General features: G+C 56.0%; 10 protein-coding genes across 10 annotated transcripts; 4 read left to right on the top strand and 6 right to left on the bottom strand.

The window, feature by feature from the left end:
* Positions 1-1,130: 1,130 nt before the first annotated feature.
* Positions 1,131-2,498, bottom strand: D7B24_007422 (uncharacterized protein; the record flags this gene model as incomplete). Its single annotated transcript, XM_028641532.1, has 1 exon — positions 1,131-2,498. One exon carries the CDS (start codon positions 2,496-2,498, stop codon positions 1,131-1,133), a length of 1,368 nt encoding a protein of 455 aa, XP_028498657.1.
* Positions 2,499-3,575: 1,077 nt separating this feature from the next.
* Positions 3,576-5,591, top strand: D7B24_007421 (uncharacterized protein; the record flags this gene model as incomplete). The annotated part of the gene is made up of 1 exon (XM_028641531.1): positions 3,576-5,591. One exon carries the CDS (start codon positions 3,576-3,578, stop codon positions 5,589-5,591), a length of 2,016 nt encoding a protein of 671 aa, XP_028498656.1.
* A 705-nt stretch (positions 5,592-6,296) lies between these two features.
* D7B24_007420 (uncharacterized protein) lies at positions 6,297-6,591 on the bottom strand (the record flags this gene model as incomplete). Its single annotated transcript, XM_028641530.1, has 2 exons — positions 6,297-6,321; positions 6,377-6,591. 2 exons carry the CDS (start codon positions 6,589-6,591, stop codon positions 6,297-6,299), a joined length of 240 nt encoding a protein of 79 aa, XP_028498655.1.
* A 646-nt stretch (positions 6,592-7,237) lies between these two features.
* D7B24_007419 (uncharacterized protein) lies at positions 7,238-9,296 on the bottom strand (the record flags this gene model as incomplete). The annotated part of the gene is made up of 3 exons (XM_028641529.1): positions 7,238-9,024; positions 9,079-9,162; positions 9,242-9,296. The coding sequence occupies 3 exons, from the start codon at positions 9,294-9,296 to the stop codon at positions 7,238-7,240; spliced, it is 1,926 nt and encodes a 641-aa protein (XP_028498654.1).
* Positions 9,297-10,505: 1,209 nt separating this feature from the next.
* On the bottom strand, positions 10,506-11,081 carry D7B24_007418 (uncharacterized protein; the record flags this gene model as incomplete). Its single annotated transcript, XM_028641528.1, has 2 exons — positions 10,506-11,012; positions 11,058-11,081. The coding sequence occupies 2 exons, from the start codon at positions 11,079-11,081 to the stop codon at positions 10,506-10,508; spliced, it is 531 nt and encodes a 176-aa protein (XP_028498653.1).
* A 450-nt stretch (positions 11,082-11,531) lies between these two features.
* Positions 11,532-13,255, top strand: ORC2 (Origin recognition complex subunit 2; the record flags this gene model as incomplete). The annotated part of the gene is made up of 2 exons (XM_028641527.1): positions 11,532-13,084; positions 13,141-13,255. 2 exons carry the CDS (start codon positions 11,532-11,534, stop codon positions 13,253-13,255), a joined length of 1,668 nt encoding a protein of 555 aa, XP_028498652.1.
* Positions 13,256-13,723: 468 nt separating this feature from the next.
* Positions 13,724-16,487, bottom strand: D7B24_007416 (uncharacterized protein; the record flags this gene model as incomplete). The annotated part of the gene is made up of 4 exons (XM_028641526.1): positions 13,724-14,723; positions 14,769-15,133; positions 15,284-15,825; positions 15,890-16,487. 4 exons carry the CDS (start codon positions 16,485-16,487, stop codon positions 13,724-13,726), a joined length of 2,505 nt encoding a protein of 834 aa, XP_028498651.1.
* Positions 16,488-20,671: 4,184 nt separating this feature from the next.
* On the top strand, positions 20,672-22,359 carry D7B24_007415 (uncharacterized protein; the record flags this gene model as incomplete). The annotated part of the gene is made up of 3 exons (XM_028641525.1): positions 20,672-21,554; positions 21,867-21,917; positions 22,094-22,359. The coding sequence occupies 3 exons, from the start codon at positions 20,672-20,674 to the stop codon at positions 22,357-22,359; spliced, it is 1,200 nt and encodes a 399-aa protein (XP_028498650.1).
* Positions 22,360-23,104: 745 nt separating this feature from the next.
* Positions 23,105-23,604, bottom strand: D7B24_007414 (uncharacterized protein; the record flags this gene model as incomplete). Its single annotated transcript, XM_028641524.1, has 2 exons — positions 23,105-23,236; positions 23,302-23,604. The coding sequence occupies 2 exons, from the start codon at positions 23,602-23,604 to the stop codon at positions 23,105-23,107; spliced, it is 435 nt and encodes a 144-aa protein (XP_028498649.1).
* Positions 23,605-24,429: 825 nt separating this feature from the next.
* Positions 24,430-26,373, top strand: D7B24_007413 (uncharacterized protein; the record flags this gene model as incomplete). The annotated part of the gene is made up of 2 exons (XM_028641523.1): positions 24,430-25,458; positions 25,516-26,373. 2 exons carry the CDS (start codon positions 24,430-24,432, stop codon positions 26,371-26,373), a joined length of 1,887 nt encoding a protein of 628 aa, XP_028498648.1.
* Between the last annotated feature and the right edge of the window lie 430 nt (positions 26,374-26,803).

Here is a 26,803-nt window from a genome sequence, read left to right as displayed (position 1 = left end):
GGCACGCGTGCGGGGCGGGCGCTCCGCTTGTTGGTTTCCCCAAGCAAGGGGAGGGAGGTATGCATGATTCCACTCGTTGGCGATAAGGCATCGGAGCGAGCGTGGAACGACCGGTACAGGGCTGGGGTGGGGCAAAGAGAGATGACCGGTGATGGGCAACGTGGGACGTTCAGCCGATCATGTTGAGCGATGAGGGCACGTGCTGTACCTCTCCGTGTCGCCAGCTCGGCGGGTCGAGGCCTAGCGCGCTGCCAGTGCAGCGTGAGGGTGGAAATGATGATCACCGAAGAGGATGCTCGAAGATGTTCACTCGCGTAGAGAGCTTCTTCAGTGTCAACAAGGACCGTGTCAAGGTGGAGTTGAACAAGAAGAAGTGGGCTGAACAGAGTAGCGGCCTGTCTGTCCGATCAGGGTCGAAGGCCGGCGGGGGTTACAACAGGGTGAGGTCAGTCCAGTTGAGAGGGGTAGCATGGTGCATTCGGACGCTTGCAAGATGATGATTCGTCAATGGCGAGCTCCCAGGTGCAGGGTTGTCGATGATCGATGATGCTGTTGATCTGGCGGAAAAGGCAAACCGGACGGCTCGAAGCCTCGTGGACGATTCCGAGCTTCTCATTGGCTGTGAAGGCTGGTCGGGTAGGACCAGCATCGACGGTGCAGGGGGAGGTGAGGGGGAACCAGTTGACCGAAGCTGCATGCAGCTGCCCGCTTTTCATTAGTCTGGCTATTGAACGTTGTACAGGTCTTGTGTTGGTCAATGATTTGTTTTTTGGCTCCTGTTCGGTCTTCTGAGGGTGGTCTGCTGTTAAGGTCGGGTGTTGGTGGGCTTGTACGTTAGTCAGCATGGGTTTGCCGAGTTTTGGGACCAAGTCGATCTGCTATGCGGACGGCGGACAGAAAGCAGTCTGTCTACTTTGAATACTGCGAGATACCACGTCTCGAGTTATCGAATGTCTCAGGTTTCGAATGTAGCATTCTCTAGATTCCTGTCAAATTTGCAGATCACATCATCCGTCAGATTGCCGAACAGATCGTGCATCAAGCATCCATAGTGCCCGCAGCCCGCTGCATGGCATCCTCGTCGGAGCGCGCATCATGGCCATCAAGGTAGCAGAATGTTTTTTCATGTATTATTTGACAAGCGCACCGCCCTCCTCTTTAGTTGCGAAGCCCTTCTTGTCTAGCTCAACGGAGCTCTCATCTGGCACCACAGGGGTCTCTGTCGCGCTCCTTGCAGCTTGAGCAGACTCGTCCGTCGCGTCACTGGGACGCACAGCGCCCTCTGCGTCTGCGTTGCCGTCGTTGAAGTTGGCCCACTTGCTCTCGTTGATCTTTGGTTGATTCGCGATGCCCTTGAAATGATACCCTCGAGCTCTGGGACGCGAACCAGTCCCGAGTGGTATTTCCGCCTCATACGTTGCCACGAACTGTTCTGAGAGCTCTTCGAACCGCGTGGGACTTGCTGCAAAGGCGGCACGAATACCAGCAAAGAACTCACCAACCACGTGGTGGTTGTGCATCTGCAGCAGCGTCCATGCGAGCATCTCGTTTGCGTTGAGGAGATGGTGGATGTAGGCCCGGTGGTGCTTCGTGCATGCGTAGCACTGACAGCCCGGGGCAAGCGGTGTCACCGATGTGACGTGTTCGGGCGACCACATGCTGGTGCCCAGGGCAAGTGGGTGTTCGTGGGGACCCCGCGGGGGCGGGAACGTAAAGTCAAGCGCGATGCCCGCGTCAGAGGTGGTGTTGAGGAACGGCACAGCGCAAATGTCGACGCCGGCAGCGATCTGCTCGAGGATCTGCTGGGGCGATGTAACAGTATGGAGCGAGAGTCGCGCCAGGGGCACCAACGGCTTGTAGTGCTCGAGAACCTCTGGTAGCAGGTCAACATCGTAGATCGCCAGGCCTACCAGTGCGTCAATGTCATCCTCGGACAATTGCTTTAGGTACTGCCACTGAACATGGTGCGGCACTCCTAGAATGGGGGCAAACACTGCAGTTCCGGATTCGCGCAGCTTTTCCCTGCGGCTAGGCTTCAGGAACCGGGCCACCCACTCCTCGGTCCGATCCGCCATGCGCACGAGTTTCTTGGCGGGCGGGCGGACACTTGTGTGAAAGAGATCGGCGGGCGCGATGGCAATGTCGGGGCTGAGTGCTTCGATGTGCGCGGCATACGTATCGATAGGCAGCGTCGACGCTCCAGTTGACGTCCAGATTGAGAGCGACTGGCTGCCATTGCCAACTGGCGTCTTCACCGGTGTGCATCTGCGCGGGCCCATGATGGTCGCCATATCGCGAGGGAAGCCTGTGAAGGCGTGCAGCGGCCTGGCCAGCGTGGGCGGAGCGCTCAGAATAGGCGGGCTCTTCTTCTCGATGACTAGAGGGTTGGTATGAGTCTCAATGTCCTGTGCGAAAGTGTCTTGGGCGCTTACAATCCTCGAGGGCCATGTAGGCACCTCCAAAAGTTGCGTGTTTTGAGAGAATATCTGGCGTGACATGAGGCACGGTTCCTCTTGATGAGATGGCGATGAAATTGGGTGTGTCGATGACTTTGCAGTTAGGCAACGCAAGGCTACCCAGCCTCGCCGCTGAGCCCTGTTGCAGCGCTGACTGTAGAACCTTAAAAGCCATCTCGTCTGATGATGCCTCATTTGAGGACGTTGGACCGTTTATCATGATACCATACTCTTTCCCTCTGCTGGGTGGATGGAAAAGGGGAGCGAAGAATGACGAGTAGGCAGTGAGCTTGTGGGAACACGAGAAGGAGAGGATGAGTCTATGGTGCCGAGCCTGACGAGGAGAGAGTGCGAGAAAGAAAGGAACGTCAGCGATCACCCTGGCTTTTCTGAGCTATGGCCAGTAGGTGAAAGAGAAAGGGCAACTCTGGTGGGAACGTCGATATCACGAAGACGGCCGCCACTTGGTCGTGATGACTTCGCCGAATCACTCTTTAGCCCACTAAATTTTAGCCATCGTGTCCCCCACGCAAGACCCCCATTTGATGGCGCTCACCAGCCACAGACACGCTCACCAGCCACTCTTTCCCTGATCTCTACTAGCTTTATCGATTCAATCATGTGGCTTTGCCGAACATTAGTCGCTTCACACTGCATGCAGGGACCCGGGGCCAGTGGACCAATCACTGGAACATCCCCACCAACGTTGCTCTACGGCTTCTTCGGGATGGATGTCCCTAGGCAAGCCCTGGTCCAGCTGATGGGTGCTTGAATCAGTGCCAGCAGTCTTGCGACATGCTCTCATGACTTGGATAAGGTCTCGGTTGTGAATGCTAAATACACAGCAGTTCTCCTGCCCACAACGCCCCTTTCTGCGGTGTTCTTCGGAACGTCAGTTTCAAGACCAAGACCGCCAGTAGATGTCTGCTTTGACAGCGCAACACCACCGTCACCCATCATCGATTTAGTAAGCTCGGATCGCGCCCGAGTGGCGGCCCCATCTGTGGCGCTTTCCAAGAAATGCTGACGGATCGGGTGCGGCACAGCCAAACGAAACACTCTAGGAGACGCGGGGGGCATTGACATGCCCTTCGTCTTCTCCGACACGACAGCAACAGAATGAGCGACGATGGCTTTGCCGAAAACGCACCCCTCCTGAGCAGCATGGAACGACAAGAAGCCACCGAGAGACCTGCTGCCGAGCGAGGCGATGCCACTGCGACGGCGGCCGACCATCCCGACGCCCCGATCCCCGATTCCACCACCACCGCCCAACAGCGACGCGAGCTCGAGGTGGAGGACGACTCATCGACTTCCACCCCGAGGTTCTTGCAGGATGACCGCAATGGAAAGAGATGGAAGTGGGTGCCGTACCCCGTATACCGCTTGTGGAAAGCCACAGCGACTTGGGCACAGGGTCCCCAGAACCCGCGCGATTGGAAGATCAAGCCCGTCTTCCCGCGCATCCAGGAGTTCCCTCTCCTGCTCGTGGAGAAGTATCTGCCGAAGCGGAAACAACGCCTTGCTGTCGTTTTTTTCTACGTAGCCATTTGGGCTGTCACCTTTGCGCTTGTCAAGCGAGCCGAGACGCTCGCCACCGAGATCGAGGGCTGGGGCACGCCTTCGGAGATTGGGTGCGGCGCCACGTACTGGGGCGCCGGAAACCGATGCGGCATCAATGGTGTCGACTGTCGTCCGTTCAATGGCAGTGGTTTCCCCTTCAGGTGCTCGGCAAACTGCCGGTCCGTTCATGTCCTCAACCCCCGCGCTGTTGGCGATCAGGAAATCGTCTACCAGCCCTTCGTCATCGGCGGCCCAAACGGCACGAACGATGCTTTCTACCGCGGCGATTCATTCATTTGCGAGGCTGCTATCCACGCGGGCGTCATTTCGAACGAGAGAGGAGGATGTGGTGTTGTGAAGGTGGTCGGCAGACGGCAGGACTACATCAGCTCGAGCCACCATGGCATCAAGAGCGTTGGCTTTGATTCCTATTTCCCACTGTCCTTTGTCTTTGAGCAGGACATTGAGTGCAAGTCTCGCGACATGCGATGGGACTTGCTGGCCGTCTCAGTCGTCTATACGTCTGTGATGTCGCTATTCACCGCTTCCTCGGCTCTCTTCTTCTTCGCCAACTTCGTTGGCATCTTCTGGCACGTTGGCATTGCATCGGATCCCCCAGGACACTCCAGCATAGCTGGGCTCGTCTCGAACATCCTCGGAAAGTTCCTGCCCGCCATGTTCTGTGCCTACGTCATGTACGACAAGATGGGAGGCCGCCGTTTGCTCCGCGGGCTCACTGCGCAGGTCGAAAAGACGGTGCTCTGGCTCGGCGCCTGCTGGGTGGGCGCCTTGACTAATTACACGCTCGACTTCATTCCCATTTCAAGATTGACGGGTCATGACCTGCAGCAGCAACCGGGCGCAAAGGCCGCGCTCGCCATCATCGTCATTGTCTTATTCGTTATCGTTGTCAAGCAGATCTGGTTCTTTAGGCAGGAAGGTCGGTTGCTGAAGTACCTAAAGCTGTACGCGCTCTTCGTCGGTGGCATCGTCATTTGCCTGCTGCTCCCGGGCCTCAACTTGCGCATCCATCACTACATTCTAGCCCTGCTGCTGTTGCCAGGCACGAGCATGCAGACGCGACCCAGCCTCTTGTATCAAGGTCTTCTCGTTGGTCTCTTTATCAACGGCATCGCGCGCTGGGGCTTTGACCCTCTGCTGCAGACGGGCGCCTCTCTGCAAGGCGATGCCCAACATGGTTCGCCCCTCCCCGTCATCAGGGCCCCTGAAATCAACCTTGGCGAAGCCCTGTGGACGGCCAACTTCACCTGGGCGACGCCTCCTGCCCCTCGTTTTGACGGCATTAGCGTACTCGTCAACGATGTGGAGAGGTTCCGGACATATTTTGACGATGGCGAAGGCTCCGAGACGAGTTTCTTGTGGGAACGGAAACCAGAGCTGCGTCACAATGAGTATTTCCGCTTCGCATACATGGAGGGCACGCAGACGTGGGACTATACCAAGGCGGGCAAGTGGAACACTGAGGGCGAATGGACTGAGATGAAGGCTGGGCCAAGCAAGGTCCGGGCGCGACAGCTTGAAGAGAGTGAAGTGATTAAGCACAAGCGGTAAGCGGTTTGATGCACATAGATGCATACATAGTCTTGGAGATCTGCGGTGATGGTTTCCCTAGGTCAGTGGATTGATAGTTCGCAGACTTGGACACAGATCACGATGGATTTGATTGCTAGATGGATGCTTAACTAAATACCCAACCTCGAGTCATTCCCTCATACGAATACAAACGTCAATTACAAGCTCCTCGTTTGTCTTCATGGCTACCAAAGTTCGATCATTTGCATTGCAGCAGCATCCTGCTTGCCTCCACAGGATCGATATTTTCTACCTCTCCAGCAACAAGGCAGCTCGAATGCGCCCACACGCTCTGGGGATCAACGTCCAGATGTCCCAGAACACTCCCAATATTACCACTCCTAACTCCGCCCCCAATGATGATCGTCAACCTTCCTTGCGCTTTCCTCGTCACCACCCTCAAGATTTCAATGTTCGCCGGCGCCCGTCCCGGCCCTCCAGACGTCAAGATGGCATCGAAGCCACAGGCAGCAACACTTCGTATGGCTTGCTCGACCTTGGCCTCCTTTTCATCCAGACTGACACCCTCCAGTCCAGCAACAAGCTTGTCAAAAGCCCGATGAAATGTACACACCAAACCTCCTGCCGCCTCCACCAGCTTTGAATTCCTCTCGCGGTCAGCCTCAACCCCATGCGCCCCTCTTTTTAACACTCCAAACACAAACCCATCCCCTCTCTCCGCTTTCAAGCCTCCATCGGCAAGCAACCTCTTCACATCGATGAGCATCGCCTCGAACTCTGCCTCTGAATAGACGAAATCCAACCCTTCAGCGGGGGGTCCCCTTGGCCGAATCATGACTCGATTCGGGATCTTCAACGAAGAAGAGACAGCGCGCAGGTCGTCGAGGGTAGGAGTCAGGCCTCCGGCGGGATACGAGCCTTGTGCATTGAGCTCGATGCGCTGGGCGCCGAGAGACTGGGCGTGAAGAGCTGCCGCCGGGGAGAAGACGGGGATCTCGAGAGATGTGGTAGGCGACATCGTGGTAGTATCGCGGAGCGTGGTCAGCACAAGTCTGGAAAGTAGACAAGACTGTCGGAGAGTGGAAAAAACAAGTCGTGTGCTGTTTTGTTCTGGGATAATGGACGAACTTGGTGAGAGCTTCATGTAACGTTGTAGAGCTCTTAGTCAGCTGGTGGATCTGCCTGTTCCTCAGGGGCTCACGACGTGGCAGAAGATGTTCACACTTGACATGGTCTGGGAAGGTTCTTCGGGTTTTCTCGTATGAAGACTCTACGAGCCATCAGGTGTTGAATGCTGTTCTTGCGCTGCCTACCGTGGTCGGTGTTAAATAGCGTCCTGAACGTCCTCGCAGTCTCTCGTCACAGTAAGTTCTGAAAAGCAAAGTCAATTGAACTAGAGACCAAAGCCAGGCGTCGAACTAAGCAATTTGCCATTGATGTAATCCCCAATACAGGAGCAACCTGCTGAATGGAAGCCCAGCTCATTTATCCTGATTCTTGGCATCCCTAAAACCGACGATGCTTCGTGTCTCCTGAACCATCAGAGACCTTCCTTCAAGAGATGCAACCTGACTGCCACTCATGTCCTCTTCTATGGTGTGCTGGGTGCATATTTTTTCATGTTAGTTCACTGAAGCTCATCGCATTGTACGGGCGACGCGGATCTACTGCTCCTCTCGTGCGTCGTCCTTGAGGTGTCGGCGCCGAATGTCAGCGTTGATTTCAGCGTCAAGGCGCAAGGCCTTCTCAACACGAGCTTGACGAGCCGCTTCAACTTCATCGTCACACCGCTTGATCAACTGACTAGTCTCTTGATCGTCGCCGGTGTCCTCCTCCTGAGTATTGCGACCAGAGGCGGAGTGCTGGCCACCGTTTCCATCAGCAGCAACACCCTCGGTCTGCATGAGTGCAACTCGAGCCAGTACTTCAAGATTGTGTGCATATTCAACCTCTGCGACTGGTTCTTCAGGTTTTACAGGGTCTTGTGCTCTATCACGGTTGGGCTCCAACTGCTGGCTAGCAGAAAAGGCCGGGCCGCTGGAGTTGATCGGAGAGAGTCGGCTGCGGTGCACACTCGCATGTTCGCGATGTGCGACAGTGCGAGCATGGCTGATTTTCTCACTGAGTACTCGATCTCCATGGGTGTTGTACGCATTGATATGGTCGTTTGCGGTGCGATCAGGCCCGGCCAGGGGCAGCTCGCGGTCGGGTGCGAGATCCAGAGCGGGGACATAACCGTAGCTGGAAGTCGTGGCAACGTTATCAAATAGCCGACGAGCTGTTTGGGCCTCAGGAGTACGCGGATATTCAGCTCGCCGCTCGCGCTGTCGGTAGTGATGAGGGCGAGTGTCGGTGGCTGAGCCATGATCAGAGTGGTGTTGTGATGCAGGTTCAGATTCGGTCGTGTCTCCTGAGCGCGGGACGCCCCTGCTATCCGGCTCGGCTTGATGGACATGGTTTTGTCCTTCTTCAGCCTCATACGCATCTTGCAACAGGATAGTGCTAGCGGTCGAGGGCGAGCGTTCGCGCTCATTAGCAATCTGATGCGGACCCTCCACCCGGCCCACATTCTCAAACTGGGCTTCGCCCTCCCAAGTGCGGCTTCCGAGATGATGGTGATTTTCGACAGAATGGACAGCTGCCATGGTATGAGGTGGGCCTTCGTAAAAACCGCGGAACTCCTGGTGCGCATGCCCGCGGGCGCTATTGCCCTGTTGGGCGAGATAGTGGCGTTGATCCGAGCCGGAGGCTTCCTCGCGGGCTCGACTTTCGTAGTCGTCTTGCGAATACGCCGTACGTTCGGGTCCTTGGTCGCTAACGGCGACCTGTGAATACTCGGGGCTTGGTCGCATGGATGGACCTTGCTCGTAGAAGTTGTTGCTGTAGTACGGCTGACTATACTGATTAGTGTAGCGACCAGACATATCATTCTGGAATCGATAAGGAGCTTCCCCATAGCTGGTACGCCACTGCTCGGGGGTTCCTTGGTAATCGGGGGTCTGGACATAGTAGTCCTCCTCGTAGCCACTGAACCCTTGGCCTTGATCCTGGCTACGGCGATAGCCCTGCGAGCGTTCGAACGAAAGCTGGGCATGGTGTTGATTGGCATAATAGTGAGGGCGAGAGTGGCGGTTAGCTTCCAGATGATGAGAATACGGCGAGGCGACCGAATCCCCAACAGGTCGACGGCGGTAGTTCTCGTCGACTGGGGGCAAAGGCCGTTGGTCCTGCATCGAAACACGATTGCGCTCCTGTTCTTTGGCGGTAGGCCCCACGTGAGCGTCCCGAACTTTGCGCCGAGGCCTCATTGGGTATCGACGAGCGCTGCTATTCTCACGATCGCCGGTATCAGAAGGCTCGTGGATGCTGCTCGAGTGATTGCCATCCTCGTTGTCCTCATCGACCATGCGGTTGGCACGCTCAAATGCCTTCTTGGCCTCATTCTCTTCGTCTACAAGGTCCTTTGTCAGTTTGAGGATTAAAAATAGGGTGTGTGGTTACTGACTTTTCATGCGATTATACTCCCTGACGAAGGCGTGGGCGTTGGGGGAAGGTCTGCCTTGCTCAATGTTGAGAAAGTAGTGCTCGACTAGTAGAGCCAAAATGAGACATTCTTAGCCATGATTCCCGGTCATACATTTTGGAAGGTTTTGTGTGAGAATACATACAAAGGCTGAGGGGGGTGTAGGTTCTGCGGGCACCCTCACCCATATGCGTGAACATCTCATCTGTGAGCTGCGTCCAGCTTCTTTCCTTGTTTGCACGATCCTTGCCGACGCGTCTTTGAGAGAAAGGAATGATCTTCCGCTAGAAGACCTTCTCCTCCGCCAATGACCAAGTCTTGCCACCCATGGCGATCGTTTAGCCTCTGGCGTTGTGGGTTCGCTGATGCCTCGTGTTGACTTTCGTGTGGTTCCGTGATTTCGTGGTTTCGTGGTTGTATGGTTTCGTGATTCCGTATGGTTTCACGATTCCGTGTAGTTTCGTGATTCCGTGTGCCTTCCTGCTTTATGCACTTTCGCGTTAGCCCGTGCTATGTTTCGCGTGCTTGTCTGCTTTTATGTAATTTCGTACTGCCTCTGTGTTCTCGTATGCAAAGGAAATATAGCACCCTACAAATGCCATGTATCTTGTACTTTGAAACTTACGACTCATATAAAGACTACCACATGAAGAACGAAATTCGTTTCATGAAAGAGGTAGCCGGAGGGAAGGACGCAGTGCGGTTGCCGGTTTTCCGTATATTATGCTGCACTTCATTCACCGCAATACTTTTGTGAAGAACGAAAAGTAGGGTTTGAAGACTTAAGCAGGAGTACCTCCAGATGCCGGCTTTCGTGTTTCACGTTGCTTTGAAAGGCTGCTTGCTCTAGATATTGGTTTCGCCAGAAAGAGCGGAATCTCAGAATCATTCAAGAAGTAGATGAGGACAACGCAGATAATTAGGGAGAGGCCGGTGGTCCGGGCGCAGGTTGTCGGCGGTGAATGTGAGGGCCTGTCTGCGATAATAAGCCATACATTCAAAGAAGGGAAACCAAGGCAGATGAGACGCAGTCTTGTCGTGAATAAACATGGATAGCTGGACTTCACTGTATACGTCACGGGCTACGTCAACAGCGTACCTACTCTGAGCTGATGATCAAGAACAGCGGGGAATCAAAGCCAAAAGTTGTACATGAATTCGACCCAACATGATGAACATGATTAAACCGGAGATGCCATGTCTGCTTATGTGAGACGGAAATGTTAAACAGCAGCATCTTTGACAGGACCTGCTCTCATTATGACAGAGAGGGGCCGAGAGAATCTCTTAACTCTCCTCCTAATCATACAACGCCAGAAAAGACATAATGATGCATGACAATACGCAAGTAGATTGCAGGTAGGTATCTTTCGGTTGATTGTTGTGGCACTGTGCGCCTGGCCCAGGAGTTAGACAAATGATGCAGACCGTGCCTTTTTTATTCGAATTGACTCGACGGATCTTGGGTTTGGTAGCCCCTCGCTAGCAGTGAAGCGGCTAGCCTTCTTTCTAGTCGGGAGAACTGTCGAATGGTTCAGTGAAGAGCAGTTACAATGCAACTTGGGCCAACAACTTACCATGCTCTTCTCTTTATTGGGAACGACACCATCCTTGACCCAAAAGCCCCAGCTACCCATCATATTGGCCATCATGATATCAGTACTTAAGCGGTCTCCAACAATAGCAACTTGTGATGGATGGGAGACGCCAGTTTCAGGGTGTTGCCTAAAGTACTCCATGATCTCGGTACCGCAGCCAGGCTTCTTCGATGAGTGAGGCAGCACAGTGAGGCCTGTCCCTTCCTCGAGCTCTGCAGCCATGGCTAGGTTCCTGTCATAACTGGTTGCACCCGCAGTGTTCGACACTATGAGAAGGCGACGGCCAGGATACGCTGCCTTCAACTCCTCGAAACGGGTCTAGACAGGTTAGTGATTGGATGCAGATTCTATCTGGGAGCATACTTGCCTCATAAGGTTTGTATACATGATTGGTTTCGGGAACTGCGAAACAGTCGTCTTTGTCCAAGACGACGGCTCTGATATCGGCTTTCCTGCCTTGTGCCTCGAGGACCTTGTTCAAGGGTATTGGTAGATCATTGAATGTAGAGACGGTTTGGTGCGGAAGGCAAAGAGAAGGCCTGGCAATGAGTTTGAAGATATTCAAAGACGCGGAAAGATTGAGATTCATCATGTGATGCCAGGCTTTGATGAGCGACCGAAAGGGTGATGAGAGTTGTATCCAAGGAACTGAGAGCACTCTGGTCGCTTGTCGTCGGCCGCGGTTGACAGCTTTAGAAGCTTGGACCACATTTCTCGGCAGACACTTCGCGACTCGGCGTCGAAACGCGTCTTCCAATCTAATGGGTCAGCACCGTCAAAGCCTAAATAACGTCGAAAACCGCAAGCATCGCCGACGCAGTGACCGATTCTTGCAAAATGGTTCGACGGAAACCCCTACAAGAAGAGGCAGCCGAATCGCCAAGCCGATCATCAGTCAAACGAGCCCGACCAGACCCGGAGGATGGCAACGACACAGTGGCGGATACCCCTTCGAAAAGGCAACGAGGCTCTCTTCAGCTCAAACAGATTGCAGATGTCTATGATGTGCCCGACGACGATCTTCCGAAAGATTCAGCATCGGAGATCGAGCAACCAACACCAACCCCCAAGAGAAAACGAGGACGGCCTCGAAAGGATGCGACACCGCAGACCAACGGTATCGCGACACCCTCCAAGTTGCGACAATCACAAAACCTCGAAACGCCAACAAAATCCACCGGTGCCAATGGCTTTACTCCACGGAAAAGGGCGGCTGTAGACCGTTCTGCCAAGCGAAAGAGTGCCAGGGCGCTGATTGAGCGCGTCGTTGGCGACGACATCAGCGAGGAGGAGGATGAAGGTGGGCTTGCCAGGGCCATTTATGAGTCGAGCGAAGACGAGGACGAGGACGACATAGAAGCTGCGGCAGCGACAACCCCATCGAAAAAGACTCCAGCACGAAAGGGGCGGCCGCCAAAAATACGATCACCGACCCCTCCACGCGATCTTCCTGCGCACGAGATGTACTTTGAACACAATAAGCCCGGCCGTACCAAAACCTCCAACAACACCCTCGCCTCCATCGACCTTCTCACGCACGACGAGTACTTCTCTATAATCCGAGACCTCAAAGACCCTCACGCTGAGGACCTCGTTTTCCTACAATCCCTTCATGAGGGCTCTTTCGGCCAATGGTCTTTCGAGCTCGCCGAGGGCTTCAGCCTATGCCTCTACGGGCTCGGCTCCAAGCGCGCGCTCCTCACGCGTTTCGCAGAACACACCTATGTAAAGATTCAGAAGCACGACCGTCACAAGATTGTCATCGTGAACGGCTACGTGCGAACCATCACTCTGCGCGACATTCTTAACACAATCGCCTCCACCCTCGCCCTCGACCCAACCCACAAACTGCCCGCCCAACCGCCCGCCATGCTACAGGCCCTGCTCTCGCACCTCACAGAAGCCGGCGTGACCCTGACCCTCCTCCTCAACTCCATCGACGCCCCGCCGCTGCGCAAGCCCGCAACGCAGCAGGCCCTCGCCGCCCTCGCGGCGCACCCCAACATTCGCTTTCTCTGCTCGGCCGACACGCCCGACTTTTCTCTCCTCTGGGACGCCGCCCTCCGCGCCTCGTTCAACTTTCTGTTCCACGACACCACAACATTTGCCAAACCGGCGGCGGAGCTCGACCCCGTGGACGACGTCCATGACCTCCTTGGCCGTCGCGCCCGCGCCATCAACGGCAAGGAGGGCGTCGTCTTCGTGCTGGCCAGTCTGCCGGAGAACGCGAAGAGCCTCTTCCGTCTGCTGGTGGCCGAGGTGCTCATTGCCGCCGAGGACGGCGATGACGGGGATGACAGTGCGGCCGTGGAGTACCGCATGCTGTACAACAAGGCCGTCGAGGAGTTCATCTGCAGTTCGGAGATGGCGTTCCGTACGCTGCTGAAAGAGTAAGGTTGCTCCCTGTGTGCGAGCAAGCCACGACACGCGCTAACTTTGCGAACAGGTTCCACGACCATCAGATGATTACGAGTAGCAAGGACGCCATTGGGACGGAGTTGCTAAGCGTGCCATTCCGCAAAGATGAATTGGAGGGTATTTTGGAGGAACTGATGACATGATGCTGCCACGTAAAGCATTTTGCGCTGTAGTGTTTGGAAGCCAAACGAAGGGTCTGGCGGCGTCCCGGGGAGAAAGGAGAATAAGCGTCAAGCATGGCAATAGGTGGTCCACGGCATTGGTGCCTATACAGGCTGGCGTTATGGCTTCATACACATTCAGAGGTCAGTTTGTAGCGTTGCTTCTGCTCACACTCACCTGGTCCTTGCGTAGTAGATATCAAGTTGCCTGCAAGACGTCAGGCGCTGCAAGACGTCAGGCGTTCCTCTGGTCTTTCAGCCTCAGGGACCTGGCACCAATGCTGGCGAACAAATATCGGTCGACAGCTCATGTAATCAATGCTTCGTTAATTCGTTGGAATGCCTCTACCACATAAATAAACCCCAGCCCTCGGGTCACTGACCATATGTAGATCGCTCTCCCCGCTCTCCAAACGCCATTAAATCCCACGAGGTCACACAACCACTTATCTACACGCCCAAACTTTTTACGCACGTCCACAGAACAATAGGTACAATGACGTTGTCGTTGCCCCCCGTGAGCACCGCCTCGGTCAAGCTCGCCATGCTCCCGCACACGCCGGCGTTCCGTGCCGCAACCGCCCAGGTCGTCTGCTGCTTGGCAGCCACATGCCACCCGCCGACACGCAGCCACGTCGTCGCCGACATGAGTCCTACAAAGACAGCGGCGGCAAAGGCGACGCTGCCCTCAAGGCTCTTGCCACCACCCCAGATCCACTTCTTATGGCCGTAACGGCGGCCGATAAGGGAGGCGGCGGCATCGCCGAGGCCAACGCAGATCACGCCCGCGACCATGCTGACTTCGCGGGTCGGGACCTCCCAGCCGGCGAGGGGATCGTCTTCGAGCTTTGCGGACGAGCTGCGGGGCAGAGTCGCAAGTGCGAGCCAGAGAGGGATAGCGCAGCCGATCAGGAGAAAGATGTGTGAAATCACGACAGGGCCCTTGTTATCGCGTCCGTCGACATAGGGAGTGAGGAAGGATGCGATTGGGCGCGAGAGAGGCGGGAGCTGGCTGGCGCGGAGAAGGTCGACGACGAGGAAGATGGCGAGGGCGAAGGACAACGCAAGACCAACAAACACGGGGTCAACGTAGGTTGTTGGCAGAATCATGGCGACCATCATGAAGTGAAAGACTTTACGCCTCGTGTCGACCTCGAACTTCGGATCCAAGTTGACCACGACGATCAACCCGAATGCGATGACGATTAGCCAGTAGACACCTATGAGGAGCCTTGTGTTTGCCTCTCCAAAATCAGCGTGGCGTATGTGCTGCACCCATCCGAGGTGACAGGACTCATGAATGTCATCCAGACGCGGAGGGATAAAGATCCAGCGCTCTAAGTCGTTGCTCACGACTTGAAACCTGAACCATGGCAGGTCGCCGAATAGGTAGCCCAACGCCCAACCTATCGCCTCATGACCGCTGAGAGCGTAGCGGCCAATGTGATCCCTTGTTGGGAGTAAGATAATCAATACTATGCCAACATGCACGTACGCTGAGTAGATCCACCTTTTCACCGTGGCCTGCGTCTCTGTGAGTCGGAAGAAAGACCGCACGGTAGTTGAGGATGTTCGTTTCCTCCTGCCCGAGTGGGTATGCGTCATGGAGCGCTGAGGACGATTCACGACGGGCATCGTGCTGGTTCTGCCGAACGCGAATCCATTTGCCGAAGGGGACGGCACACTTGCCGATGTTGAACGACCTAGACTACCAGCCTGATGCGAGTTGAGGTCGCTAGCTGTGAAGGTACGCACGCGTGATGGCTTCATCAGAGGACCGTTTGCTGTGTCCTCGTCTGAATCAAACACTTCGGACGCGGATTCTTCGGTTGGTGACCGCAAAAAGTCGCGTTTAACGCGCTGTGGCAACAGTGCATTTTTGACCAGGCCAAACCATGACCCGTTGGGGGAGAAGGAGGTACGCCTGAAGCGAAGCCTTGGTACCCTAGCCAAGGCGATGCCCCATCGTATGACTGGCCCACACAACGCCAATACAGTGACGCCACCCACCCATAGCAGTGACTGCAATATGGTGGCCTGAGGTGAATGGGCGAGAAGAAGGACGTTGATGAGCCCGATAGAGAGGAGTTGCAGCTCGGCTGTGAGCAGACTGGTCGTCGTCATGTGATGCAACACCACCAGGAGCGATTGGTGTAAAGGGTACAGCAGGACAGCCGTCTCAGGATCAATGGTCGGCCTGTCTGGTCGGATGGTTGCCATAAGATCTTTCGGTTGTGCGCGTGCCATGGCCAGCGGGATACAGGACAGGGCCCAATGAAAGGGGCTGATGACCTCGGGAGGCTGGGCAGTCGGGATCAAAAATTTGGGTATGGCGCTGATGCTCAGGATGATATTGGGGAGCACAACCCCACGATTATCCATTGCCACAAGAAGTGAGACCAGCATGGTGATGCAGGGAGGGTACAATATGGATGCTGGGTCGAAAACAGTTGGTATGGAGAACGGAGGCCATGTTGGAGGGTTGCGATTCCGGTACGCCCATGAAACAAGGCGCACAGGGTAGAGAAGCATTAGCGATGCTGATAACGCCACTATTAGGGAAAGTTCTGCATAAATTAGTACACTCGACCTCTTACATCTTTTACGGCCACATACCTTGATTCCATTCTCTCAAAATGAGCCTTACGGTATCATTGGTCCAAAGAATACCGAAAAGAACTCCAGAGATGATGAACTCGAGGGTTCGTCGGATAAGCTCCTTTGTGCGCCGGTAGTTTCGGTCTTCCCAGAAATTGAGCTCCTTTTCCGGTTTCTCTTGGCCCTCCCCAAGCTTCCCATGGCTGCTACGGTCCCCAAAGTATGCTGGCGAGGGGAGTGGCGAGGATGTCCCCGATATGAGCTCGTTGCGCCCGCGAAGCCCCTTGTGCGATGGTATTCTAGGCGCGGGCAAGCCCTTCAGAAAGTGTTCGTCATCGGCTTCGGTACCGCTGTCGCTGAGAGGCGTCGACTCCTTTGTGAATGAAGGGAACGGCGACGGCGGCTCGCTGCTGTCGTCGGAGCGGGCGGGGGACGGCGCCGATGTTGGGCCCGCCCCAGAGGTCGCGGGGAACGCAAAGCGATGCGCAGCATGCGGGAGCTCGGCACTCAGGTGGTGGTAAGGATGAGGTGTTCGGTTCAGAGCTCGGAGCTCATCGATGTCGTTTGCATCGTCGCGCGGGGCGAGTGATTCGGGTTTGAGGCGATCGGGTGGCATAGCTAGAGGTCGGTCTGTCACGGATTCGCGGCCACCATTTGAAGACGCCAACAAGGGGAGCTCCAGGATCGAGACCTCTGTGAAGGTACACGGCAGGGGATGATGCGCCGGAGAGCGGGTGTCTCACGTCATGATACGATGCCAGGATGACGACGTTGTTCGAGTCGATATGGAGTCTCGTCGGTCAGAAGGGCTGCGGGACCTAGCAGAGTGGAGAGCTCTCGGATGATACTTTATCACATGAAAGAGGATGCCGGTGTCCATCTGTTGAGGATGGTACAGGATAGACAGGGGCTTTCAGCCGCGCGGCGCCTCAAGAGGGCGCTAAATGCGAATCTGTGGGGATTTGTCGATGATGTAAGCTGAGCCATCGCAGCCGGTTGCAGCTGCCTTAATAGTGGAGTGCCAGCCGGCTCGCGATACCTTCGAAAGATTGAACATTCTGGATGCACCTCATCCCCAAGATATCTTCCCCTCTTGCGTGACTCCATAAACTGAACGCCTCCAAGGACTGCAGACAGTCGTCCACATTGAGGCTCCTCATGAAGCTCGTCATTTGAGCCCGGCATGAGAGTTCAGCACGAGTGGAGGGCTTGGAGGGCAGCCATCATTGTCACTGCATCTGACTTCTCTGTGCAGCATGGTCCGAGGGAAAGCCAAGCTGGTCTTATCGAGGTTATCCAGGAGAGATTACAGCGTTATGTGACACTTTGGATGGGAGGTAACAGTGTGACAGAAACGTCACCGACCACATTCCACCATTCGATCGTTGAACGTCTATTCTCTTGTCTCTTCCCAGACGAAAATGTGGTAGATTCTCAGGAAAGGCGGAAGAATAGGCCCCGCGGTTGGCTGGTCCACGAACTCACTCTCAGGGACTAGACTGCAGTGCACTTAATCTCAGGTGCATCAGGACAAGGGGCTGTCGTAGCCGTCAGCAGGCAGATATGAAGGGCCAAGGCTGTGATTCATATATATTAAATCTGTCAACATGTTCACATCCGTTCTAGTCATTCATGCCGGACTCATCTCGACTCGACGAGCAACACACGGCCTGTCCGGATGCGAGGCAAGAACGAAGAAAGCAAATGTCACTTGTTGGCGGGGCTTCTTCCGTCGCTCAAACGTAATCGTAGCAGCCAGCCTTGGCCCAGCAAGCAGTGGCCCCGACTGACCTGTCATACTCTTCTGACAAGTGCATGCGGTAGCCCAGGACAACAACGACACGACATGACTGACAGGAGGCACAGGAAACTTAGCTGAAATGAGGGACGAAAGCCCACGTACATGTATCGTCACTCCCCACACCGAGAGTGAGAGCGGTGGTGGCTGAGCAGGGGGGCGTTGCAATGCTGCTTCAGGAGAGGGAAAAACGCTCCGCCCGGCAGTTGGGCTGAAGCAACCCCCCCCCCCCCCCCCAACCCCAGCCTACCTACCTTGCCTTATTACCAAGGTACCTGTCGAGCTGACCATCATTGAAGCCACATTGCTCCTTGCGTCTCACCATGGAGCGTTTCGACCCAGTCGGCAGCTTCTGTTCAGCTGACGGCACACATTCAACGGCGTTGGATGGGGCACAACGATTCATCCATCACACACCTTCTTCTCGCTTATCGTGAAGCCCCCCAAACCCAGAGCTCTCCCTCCCCCACCGCTCCGCAGCAGGTTCAGCTGAGTGAGGTGAGTCGAACTTGGGACGACGCCAGCCTCCCCGTTCCTCGGGTTCAGGTGGGACGACGAGTTTTGCAGCCGAACCTTGAGTGATGCACAGGCGAAGACGGTGGAGGCCCGCCGCCGCCACCACCCCAGCACGCGAGTAACGATGACGAGCGAAATATCAGTCTCGACACACACATGAGGTGCACAGTCGGTTTTGTCTCTTTGGTCCTAAATACAGTCATCAATCTTGTGAACAGGCAAGTTGACTAAGAGATGCCCTTGGCGGACGAATCTTGGGGCCACTCTTCGACAAGGGAGCCTATGAGCAGCTTACTCAGAATGGGATTACGTCTCGGTCCGCCAGGTCGCCGGCCGTATCGCCCAGAACATCTTCGTAATCGTTGAAGAGGCGTGGCCCTGGTACATACATTAGCGCGACCTGCAAGGATTACGAGTATCGGTTGCTGGGTCCCGGCGATGGCCTAGCGTCGTGTCCCAGCCTCCGAGAGAGCCCCAGAGCTTCGTTGTGTCCACTGGGAGCGAACGCGGTCAGGAGATGGAGATCGTATGCCTATTCTTATCTGTTCGTCGGAATCCGTGGCCGAGCTCGAATGAGATGCTCTGTGTCTCCAGTGGGAAAGGGTGGCGAAGGCGAAAACGTCAAGGATGGGCAAAAGAAGGCACACGAGGTGCCAGCACAGCAACCATGTCAACGAATTAGGATGACCGAAACCGACCTCCCCAAAACAGCCTCCAAAAGCTCGCCCAAGAAGCTGGGCATGTGGCGCGGAAGGCTTGGAAGTTCACGGCCAATTATTGTCTAATCGCGACCCCCCACCTGAAGCGCTCAAGTGTCTGGGCTGCTGCTTGCACAACTCAACTCGGTCGACATCCATGCGGGCTCCAATTGAGGACAGCCAGCCGGTCAGCCGATGCATCAGAAACAACGAAACGTTGGGTTTAATTGATGCACATATCATGACAACGCAAGCAAACCTTCTCAGCCCCTCACAACGGGCAAACGTCATACTATCACCGTGGCTCGTATTGCGCCGGCACTACCGCACTTTTAGCCTCGCCTGCCTCGGCGCGCGGGCGTAAGCGATGACAAGGTGACGCTACAGAGGAGTCGAAGGGGGGTCGAAGAAAGAAAGGGATTAAAAAAAAAACGACACCCAACAAAATGGAGCAATACGAGTCGGGCAGCTCTCTGAAGAAAGAAGCACGAGCCCCAGTGATGTCACAGGGGACCCTCGTGGTGTCCTACGGCCCGTCAGCTTTGTCCGCCGGATCATCGGCGGTTCAACGAGCACAGCATTCCACTGCGAGCACGGCCAGGAAATATTGTTGGCGTTGCATCAGACGGTAATTACTCGACGGCGAAGCCCTCGTTGACCAGCTGGGCTGTCATCCATCCGAGCTTTTGGGCCGGGGCTACGGCCAGGGCCAGGGAAGGCTGCCAGGCCAGTCAGTGCGAATGGCCGCACTTCGCCGCCCTCGCAGCCGTCACAGCCGCAGGTTTGCTGGGCGCACGACAAGACGATATGGGTATTGGGCCGACGAGGGTACGATTGCAGGGATACTGGCCGACCAGAGAGGCGAATCGACCATTAACGTGTGCAGGCAGGCCGAGGCCGCCCCCTGGTCGTAAACACTCCAAGACCAAAAACGCGATATCATCCATTGGATTCCTTGCAGCCTGGGTCATCGACAGCCAATTCTCCTCCCCATCTCCCTCCGCCAGCTGCATTCGTCGCCCGCTCTCGTCTCTCTTTGCCTCGCCACCACATCCCAGCAAGTGTACCCACCCCCCACTAGCAGAGCCCGATCGCCGCGTCCGCCCATCTTCGTGTTTGTGGTGTCTAAGACTATCGGCGACGCCTCTGAGCTTCCGGCGCCGGCCCAGCACTACCTGGTAGACCCAAAGCCTGCCCTGAAAATATCTCTCCGGGAACACTAGCCCCGCGGATACCGTTCGACTGTTACGCTGCCGCTACCAACGCACCCGACCGAACAAGGCAGCGAAGAGGCCAGAGCTTCCTCGCACACCACAAACCCCTTCGACGGTGCCTCCTAGCTTGCTCCATCCGACCCTCTTCCAACCCCCAGCATCGTGCGAGTACATCATCTGTCGTCAACCATCCTGCATATCCTGCCTGCTTGCCCCTCACCACCTCGATCGTGTTGACACCGGAGCCTCTCGGTCGCGTCTCACAACTCTCCTCCTCCTCCCTCCACCCCACAAACATTCGCTCTTTTTTTCTTTGGTTTGCCTGTCATCGACCAAGCCTGCAGAGCCGCTAAAACCGCCCTCGTCATACCCCAAAAACCTACTTCTTGGCTCTTGGGCTGCTTTCGCCCTTCCATTCGCTCCTGATCGACCCGCTGCGTTAGGAAAGGTAGATCCGTCAAGCCTCCTCCGCTCGCCCTCACTCGCCCTTCTCGACAGCAGCAGTCCTCATAAAACCATTCCTCAACCCACCTTCTTTGGCTCGTCCTCGGTCTCGGCCACCACACTCGCTACAATGGCTTCCGACAAGCTCAATGACACCAATCTGGAGGATGGACTGCTGACTGTCGCTTCCGATGAGAAGAGGACCCTCATGACGAACACACCCACGTCGCCCTCGACACAAACCCCCAGGCCCAACAGGATGGCACGAGCCTGCCGCCTCACGGCTACCTTTGCCGTGTGCCTCTTCATCGGCTATGGATTGACTTCTGCTGTCGTTCCCTCGATGAGGTGTACAGGACACCATGCCCACGGCGCTGCCGCTGGTCAGCCTTTGATGTCCGAGTCGCGGATGGAGCTGTCTCAACAGGTCGCCAAGGCCGTAAAGGCTGCAGAGCCCGAGTCTCTTCACCGCTTGGTGGAGGCGTACATCCACGAAGAGGCCAAGGAGGGTGAGTCTGTTCAGGAAGACCTCTCGACGGCTAGGGCTCGCCTTGCCCGGCGTCAAGACAACCTGACGTCGGATATCCCTGCGAACCCGTCGGCGTCCGCTGGCTCTCCTTCAGCAGCACCTTCCGGTCCTGCCTCCCAGCCCACAACATCAGGCTCACCAACTCCCTCTGTCCAGCCCTCGTCTCCTACCCAGGATCCTGTGCCCTCGACTCCCACGACATCGGGCACTCCTAGTGTGCCCAGCACGACTCCGGCCCCCGCTCCTTCGACGCAGCCCCAGACCACGACAACGACTTCTTCGCAGCCGGCACCGTCGCCGTCGTCAGCTGCGGTGTCGACAACCACTCAGCCGGTACCCTCTTCTTCGACCAGCACAACAGTCACCTCAGCAGCAGCTCCTACTTCAGATTCTGGTACGTCTACGTCGCAAGAGCCTCCTGAGACTCCTTCTACATCTTCTACTGCTCCTGTCACCACTTCTACTACTTCCTTGACTTCCATCCGTACGTCTCAATCGTCTCCCAATTCTCCCTCCTCCACATCTACACGTCCTCTTCCCACGACTTCCACGCGTACGTCTGGATCGTCTCCCAGTACTCCTACTACATCCTCTACTACTACTTCCACTACCCTCGTGACTTCCAACCGTACGTCTGGATTGTCCTCCAACCCCCCTGCCCAACCTCCATCTCCCCCCACATCCACCTTTCCCTCGTCCCCTTCCATTGCCACCGTGTCGTTTGAGGGACCGTCTGTGGTCACGCCAACGTCTTCTTCTCGTGTGCCAACGTCCGTGGTAGAATCGTCACCCGCAGTGTCCTCCCAGTCTTCATCCACTACTAGGAGAACTACTACGACCGCCGATGGTATGTCATGTACCCTCGTTGCACTTTATGCGTCGATCGTTATTTGGCCTTGGTTGCTTTCTTTCCAGAGCTTAGGGTGTCAGTCCTGTGCAGGCCTATTCTACACGCAGTGATGATGTTTCGGAAGGGCGCGCTTCCATACTTTGATCTGAGCAATACGCTGACATGTGTCCCAGAAACCACGACTCGTGGTGAGACGACCACCAGCACCACTCGTCGCCCCACATCATCGAGCGCAGTGGTGACGACCCGCACCTCGACCGAGGCCGATGGCGACATCACTCTCGTCACTGAAACCTCGTACGTTGGTGTTGATCCGACGCCCCAGGCCACCTCGGACTCCAACTCGGATGACGCCGATCTGCAGAACGCGGCACCTCGCATGAGCAGCAGCGCCCTCGCTCTTTTCGCCGCCTTGGCTGCCGGCATGATGCTTCTGTAAATTCGGAGAGGAAGCGCAGCTCGTCGAGCTTTTTGATTTACCGCGATCCCTCACTCGTGTGGCCAGGACATTCATTGTTCCGAAGGGCCCGCTGTGGAAGGGCCTCCAAAACCAACAATCGATGTATCAGCATTCATAATCGTCACGACTATCACGGCAGTTCACTCCTTTTGCATACATCAACCGGCGTAATCAACATAGTACAGATCGTTTTACATAGAACTGGCACGAGGAGAGTAATCTCGTGTCTCGGGGCCGAACGGTATTTGAATTTATTGGAAGGGCTGGTATACGGGTTGCCCTGGAAGATAGAAGGTCACGGGAGAGAAGAGGCTTCAAATGAACAGTGATCGCCTTTTAGCTTGTTTTCCGATGTGACGTGATGACAAGAATGTGAGAAACTTGAGACACGCTGGAAAGGGTCATTTCGTAGCTGTGTATTCTACCTAAACCCCGTAGCACGTGAAGTCAGGTGGTTCGCCTCTAAGACTATGTCAGGTTGCGTATTTTGGAACCTTCAGCTTGGTCCGGTATAAGCGATGTGACAGGCTCCAGCGCGCAGCCAATTTCACAGCGAATGAGACGCAGAGGAAATGCGATCTCGCATAGCACGAGCGAAGAGCACAGGCAGGTAGGTGTCGACATTGCATTCCACCGACGGGTATCCCAATCCCTCCCCTACCAAAAAAAAAACGCCAGCCCAATTCAAACAAGCAGAGTCTTCCATTATCTCGTGAGTGTCCGTCTAGCCCGGCCCGATCTTGGGCATGTCGTGATGCTCGCTCAACTTGGACAGGTACGTGTTCAGCTCCTCGACACGCTCCTTGTGCGTCTTCATTAGTTCTGGCCTTCCAGACTTCCCTGACATTTCGAGTAGCTGGAAGAAAGAAAAGGTCAGCATCGTGGCCAGCCTTGATACGGACAGGTTTCGGAGAGACAGACTCTCTTGCGCTTCCTCTCCTCGAACCGCCTCTCTGCTTCCGTCTTGCGACTCCCCGACTCTTCCTCGTGCTCCTCGGTATCTTCGGCGTGCTCGTCGTCGTCTTTCTTCCCCTTCTTCTTCTCGTCGGCATTCTCCTCTTCGGTCGCGGGGTTGCGCCGTGCGACGGCTGTGGAGGACTCGCCGCCGGAGAGATTCTTCTCGAGGTCGGTCTTCTCCTTCTTCTTCTTTTTCGGCTTGCCGACCTTGGCGCCCTTCAGCTTGAGGCCACCGCCGCCGACTGAGGCGTAAAGGTCGGATGGCATGGCTGTGATGTGTTGGTTGGGAGGGCTCGGTCGATACTGAGGGCACCCATCGGAGGTCGCGTCAGTGCGAGGCTGATCCCGACGACAGGCTGAGCCGGTTGGTGAAGGCGGTGGGTGACTCAGCAGGATACAGAATGCAGTGCGGGTGCGAGGCCAATCATGGGTTGATCCGAAGGGGGGGGCCGTGCATGGGCGTGACGAGCGAAGCCGAGATGGAGGGAATGCGGGCGGCAGATGTGGAGAGACAGAGCACCACTCATCCATCATAACAGGCAAGGAAAGGACCAGGCAAGCCAGGCTAGGCCAGACCAGTACCAGTACCGGCTTCTGCATCTGCATCCCAGTCTGGACTTGACCGTCTGGTTGGTCCCCTTTCCCCCCATTCCACTTCCCCATTGACGTTGTTGAGCACCACAAAGAGATTTCGATTATCACCATCACGAACCCGCCCCTTTTGCTTGTCCCATTAGTTTTGCTTCGTTGTATAACTCTTGTATCGAACTCGAGCACCCTTTGGATACGGCCTGCCGACCACGTGCTTTTCGATATCCCGTGCATAGCCGATCTTGCGACACCCAGATCCCCTCGAACACGAAACGACGTCACGAGCAAACCTCACGAACAGAAGAACATTGATTGCCTTGGCCCAGACACGACGACACAACGAACACGACCAAACCTTCATCATCCTATCATCATTGAATCTAGTCTTTTGTCGACTGCTGAATCTCGAAATGCAATAAGCTGGGCGCGACCCCGAAGGACCTGAAGCCGCGCAAGGAACCGGCAAACCACCCCAAGACGACTCCCTTGCCATACTCCACGATGCCCTCCCAGTACTCCTCTTTCCAAGGCGGCCACGCCCGCGACTCTCTCGAGCTCGCGTCTCTCGCCTCTTCCTCACATGCCGCCGACACCGTCTCAGAAGGGGGCCTTCCCTCCTCTCGCGCCTCCCTGTCGTCGTCTCGAAAGCTCTCCTTTGACAATGAAGACCCCCTTGACGCCTCCAATCCAGCAGCCGGTGGGCGCCATCGGGCATTCTCCGTCTCCTCCGCCTTCGATTTTGCTCCCAACCTTTTCCCTCTGAGTTCCACAGCTGGTGGCGCAGGATATGCGCCCATAGGGGGCGCCGCCATCTCTTCGACCGCCATGAACTCCAGCGGCGGCATGGGCGGCGGCACTCTCGAGAAGAACAAGACTCTGACATACATGAACGGACTCAGCCTCATCGTCGGCCTCATTATCGGATCCGGTATCTTCAGCAGTCCCAGCCAGGTCAGCGCCAGAGTGGGCTCACCTGGCGCGGCGCTGGTCGTGTGGGTGATTGCCGGTGTGCTGGCGTGGACGGGCGCGGCGAGCTACGCGGAGCTCGGTGGTGCTATTCCGTTGAACGGAGGGTCGCAGGTGTATCTCGCGAAGATCATGGGCGAGATTGCAGGTTTCCTGTTCACGTGGTGCGCGGTGCTCGTCTTGAAGCCAGGGAGCGCTGCCATCATATCCATCATCATGGGAGAGTACCTCGTGCGAGCGGTCATGGGTGCGGATGCGGCCGACATCAACCCTTGGGTAAACAAGTCGGTGGCGTTTGTCGCGGTGCTGACCGTCACATTTCTCAACTGCGTCTCGACCAAGTTAGGGACCAAGGTGAACGACTGGCTCATGTTTCTCAAGTTCGTCGCGTTGCTGGGTGTGACGGTCATTGGCATCGTCGTGGCCATCACGGGCTTCACCTTCAAGGGGGAAGCGAGCATGGACTGGAAGTCGGGCAACTGGTTTGCGGACACTTCATCGGACCTGTCCATGTGGGCCCTTGCGCTCTATGCTGGTCTGTGGGCGTATGACGGTTGGGACAACGTGAGTTGCCTCATTTCGTACCTTGTGTTCATGGTCCGTCTCTAACTCCTTTCACAGACCAACTACGTCGTCGGCGAGTTTCGCAACCCGTCTCGTGACCTGCCTCGCGTCATCCACACGGCGATGCCTCTTGTCATTCTGTCATACGTTCTCGCCAATGTCGCATACTTTCTCGTCCTGCCCATGGCGACCATCAACGCCTCCAACACGATTGCCGTCATGTTCGGCGCCCAAGTGTTCGGCCCCGTCGGCTCGCTGGTTCTTGCCCTCATTGTGTCGGCATCCTGTTTCGGCGCTCTCAACTCTTCGACATTTACCTCCTCTCGTCTCGTCTACGCCGCCGGAAAGGAAGGGTACATTCCCTCCATCTTTGGCCGTCTCGGCCTGCGATCCGGGCCCGATCACTCGACGACTCAGACGACACATCTCTCGATGCAACGTTCTCGCGGCCGCGCCGCCTCGATTGCGCGCCGTCTCTTTGCGGACCCAGAAGTTGGCCTCTTCTACACGCCCATCCCGGCGCTGATGCTCAATGCCGCGCTGACGACGGCGTACATCCTGGTTGGCGAGTTTGGCACGCTCATCACGTTCTACGGCGTTGCCGGCTACACGTTCTACTTCCTCACGGTCTTGGGCCTCATCATCCTGCGCGTGCGCGAGCCGACACTTGAGCGGCCCTACCGCACGTGGATCACGACGCCCATCATTTTCTGCTGCGTGTCGCTGTTCCTCCTGTCGAGGGCCGTTTTTGCGCAGCCACTTCAGACACTGACTGTGATTCTCTTTGTGCTCGCCGGCGTGCCAGTATACTTCTGGCGTATCCGCGGGCGCGATCAGGTCGCCAAGCGCGAGAGAGCCGGAGGCTACGGCGACTTGGGCGGAAGCGAGAGACGGCCCTGGTGGCGGTTCTGGTGAGGTTCGTGAGCATAGGAGAGGGGCGTAATGTTATTGTTTCCTGTTTTTACCCCTCCTCCTCCTCCTCCTCCGCTCACGCTTTGGTGTACAAAAAAAAACGGGGATGGGTTTTGGATAAACTTGACTGGGGCGGTAAGGCGAGAGGGGAGGGAATGTTTCTCCACTGGAGTACGGTACGGGCTTGATGACTGCATCATAGAGAGTTGTGACGCTCGCAACGAGCGATGTTTGGGGGGAGGTGGGGGGCACGTGGTGTTCAGAAGGCCAGGCAGGATTCAATGAACATTTGTTCTAGTTATTTTTGTAATCACGACGCAAGCTGCGATGAACGGAAGAAAAGCACAAAAAGCTTTTGGGTCATGACTTCGTTTGCATTACTCTCTCTCACTCTCTCACTATCTTCACTGTCTCATGATACAGGTGATGCCCT

The sequence above is a fragment of the Verticillium nonalfalfae genome, assembly GCF_003724135.2.
Source record: "Verticillium nonalfalfae strain VnAa140/NRRL 66861 chromosome Unknown scaffold_6, whole genome shotgun sequence".
In the NCBI taxonomy this organism is placed as follows: domain Eukaryota; kingdom Fungi; phylum Ascomycota; class Sordariomycetes; order Glomerellales; family Plectosphaerellaceae; genus Verticillium; species Verticillium nonalfalfae.
This window is presented reverse-complemented; position numbering and strand designations above follow the sequence as displayed.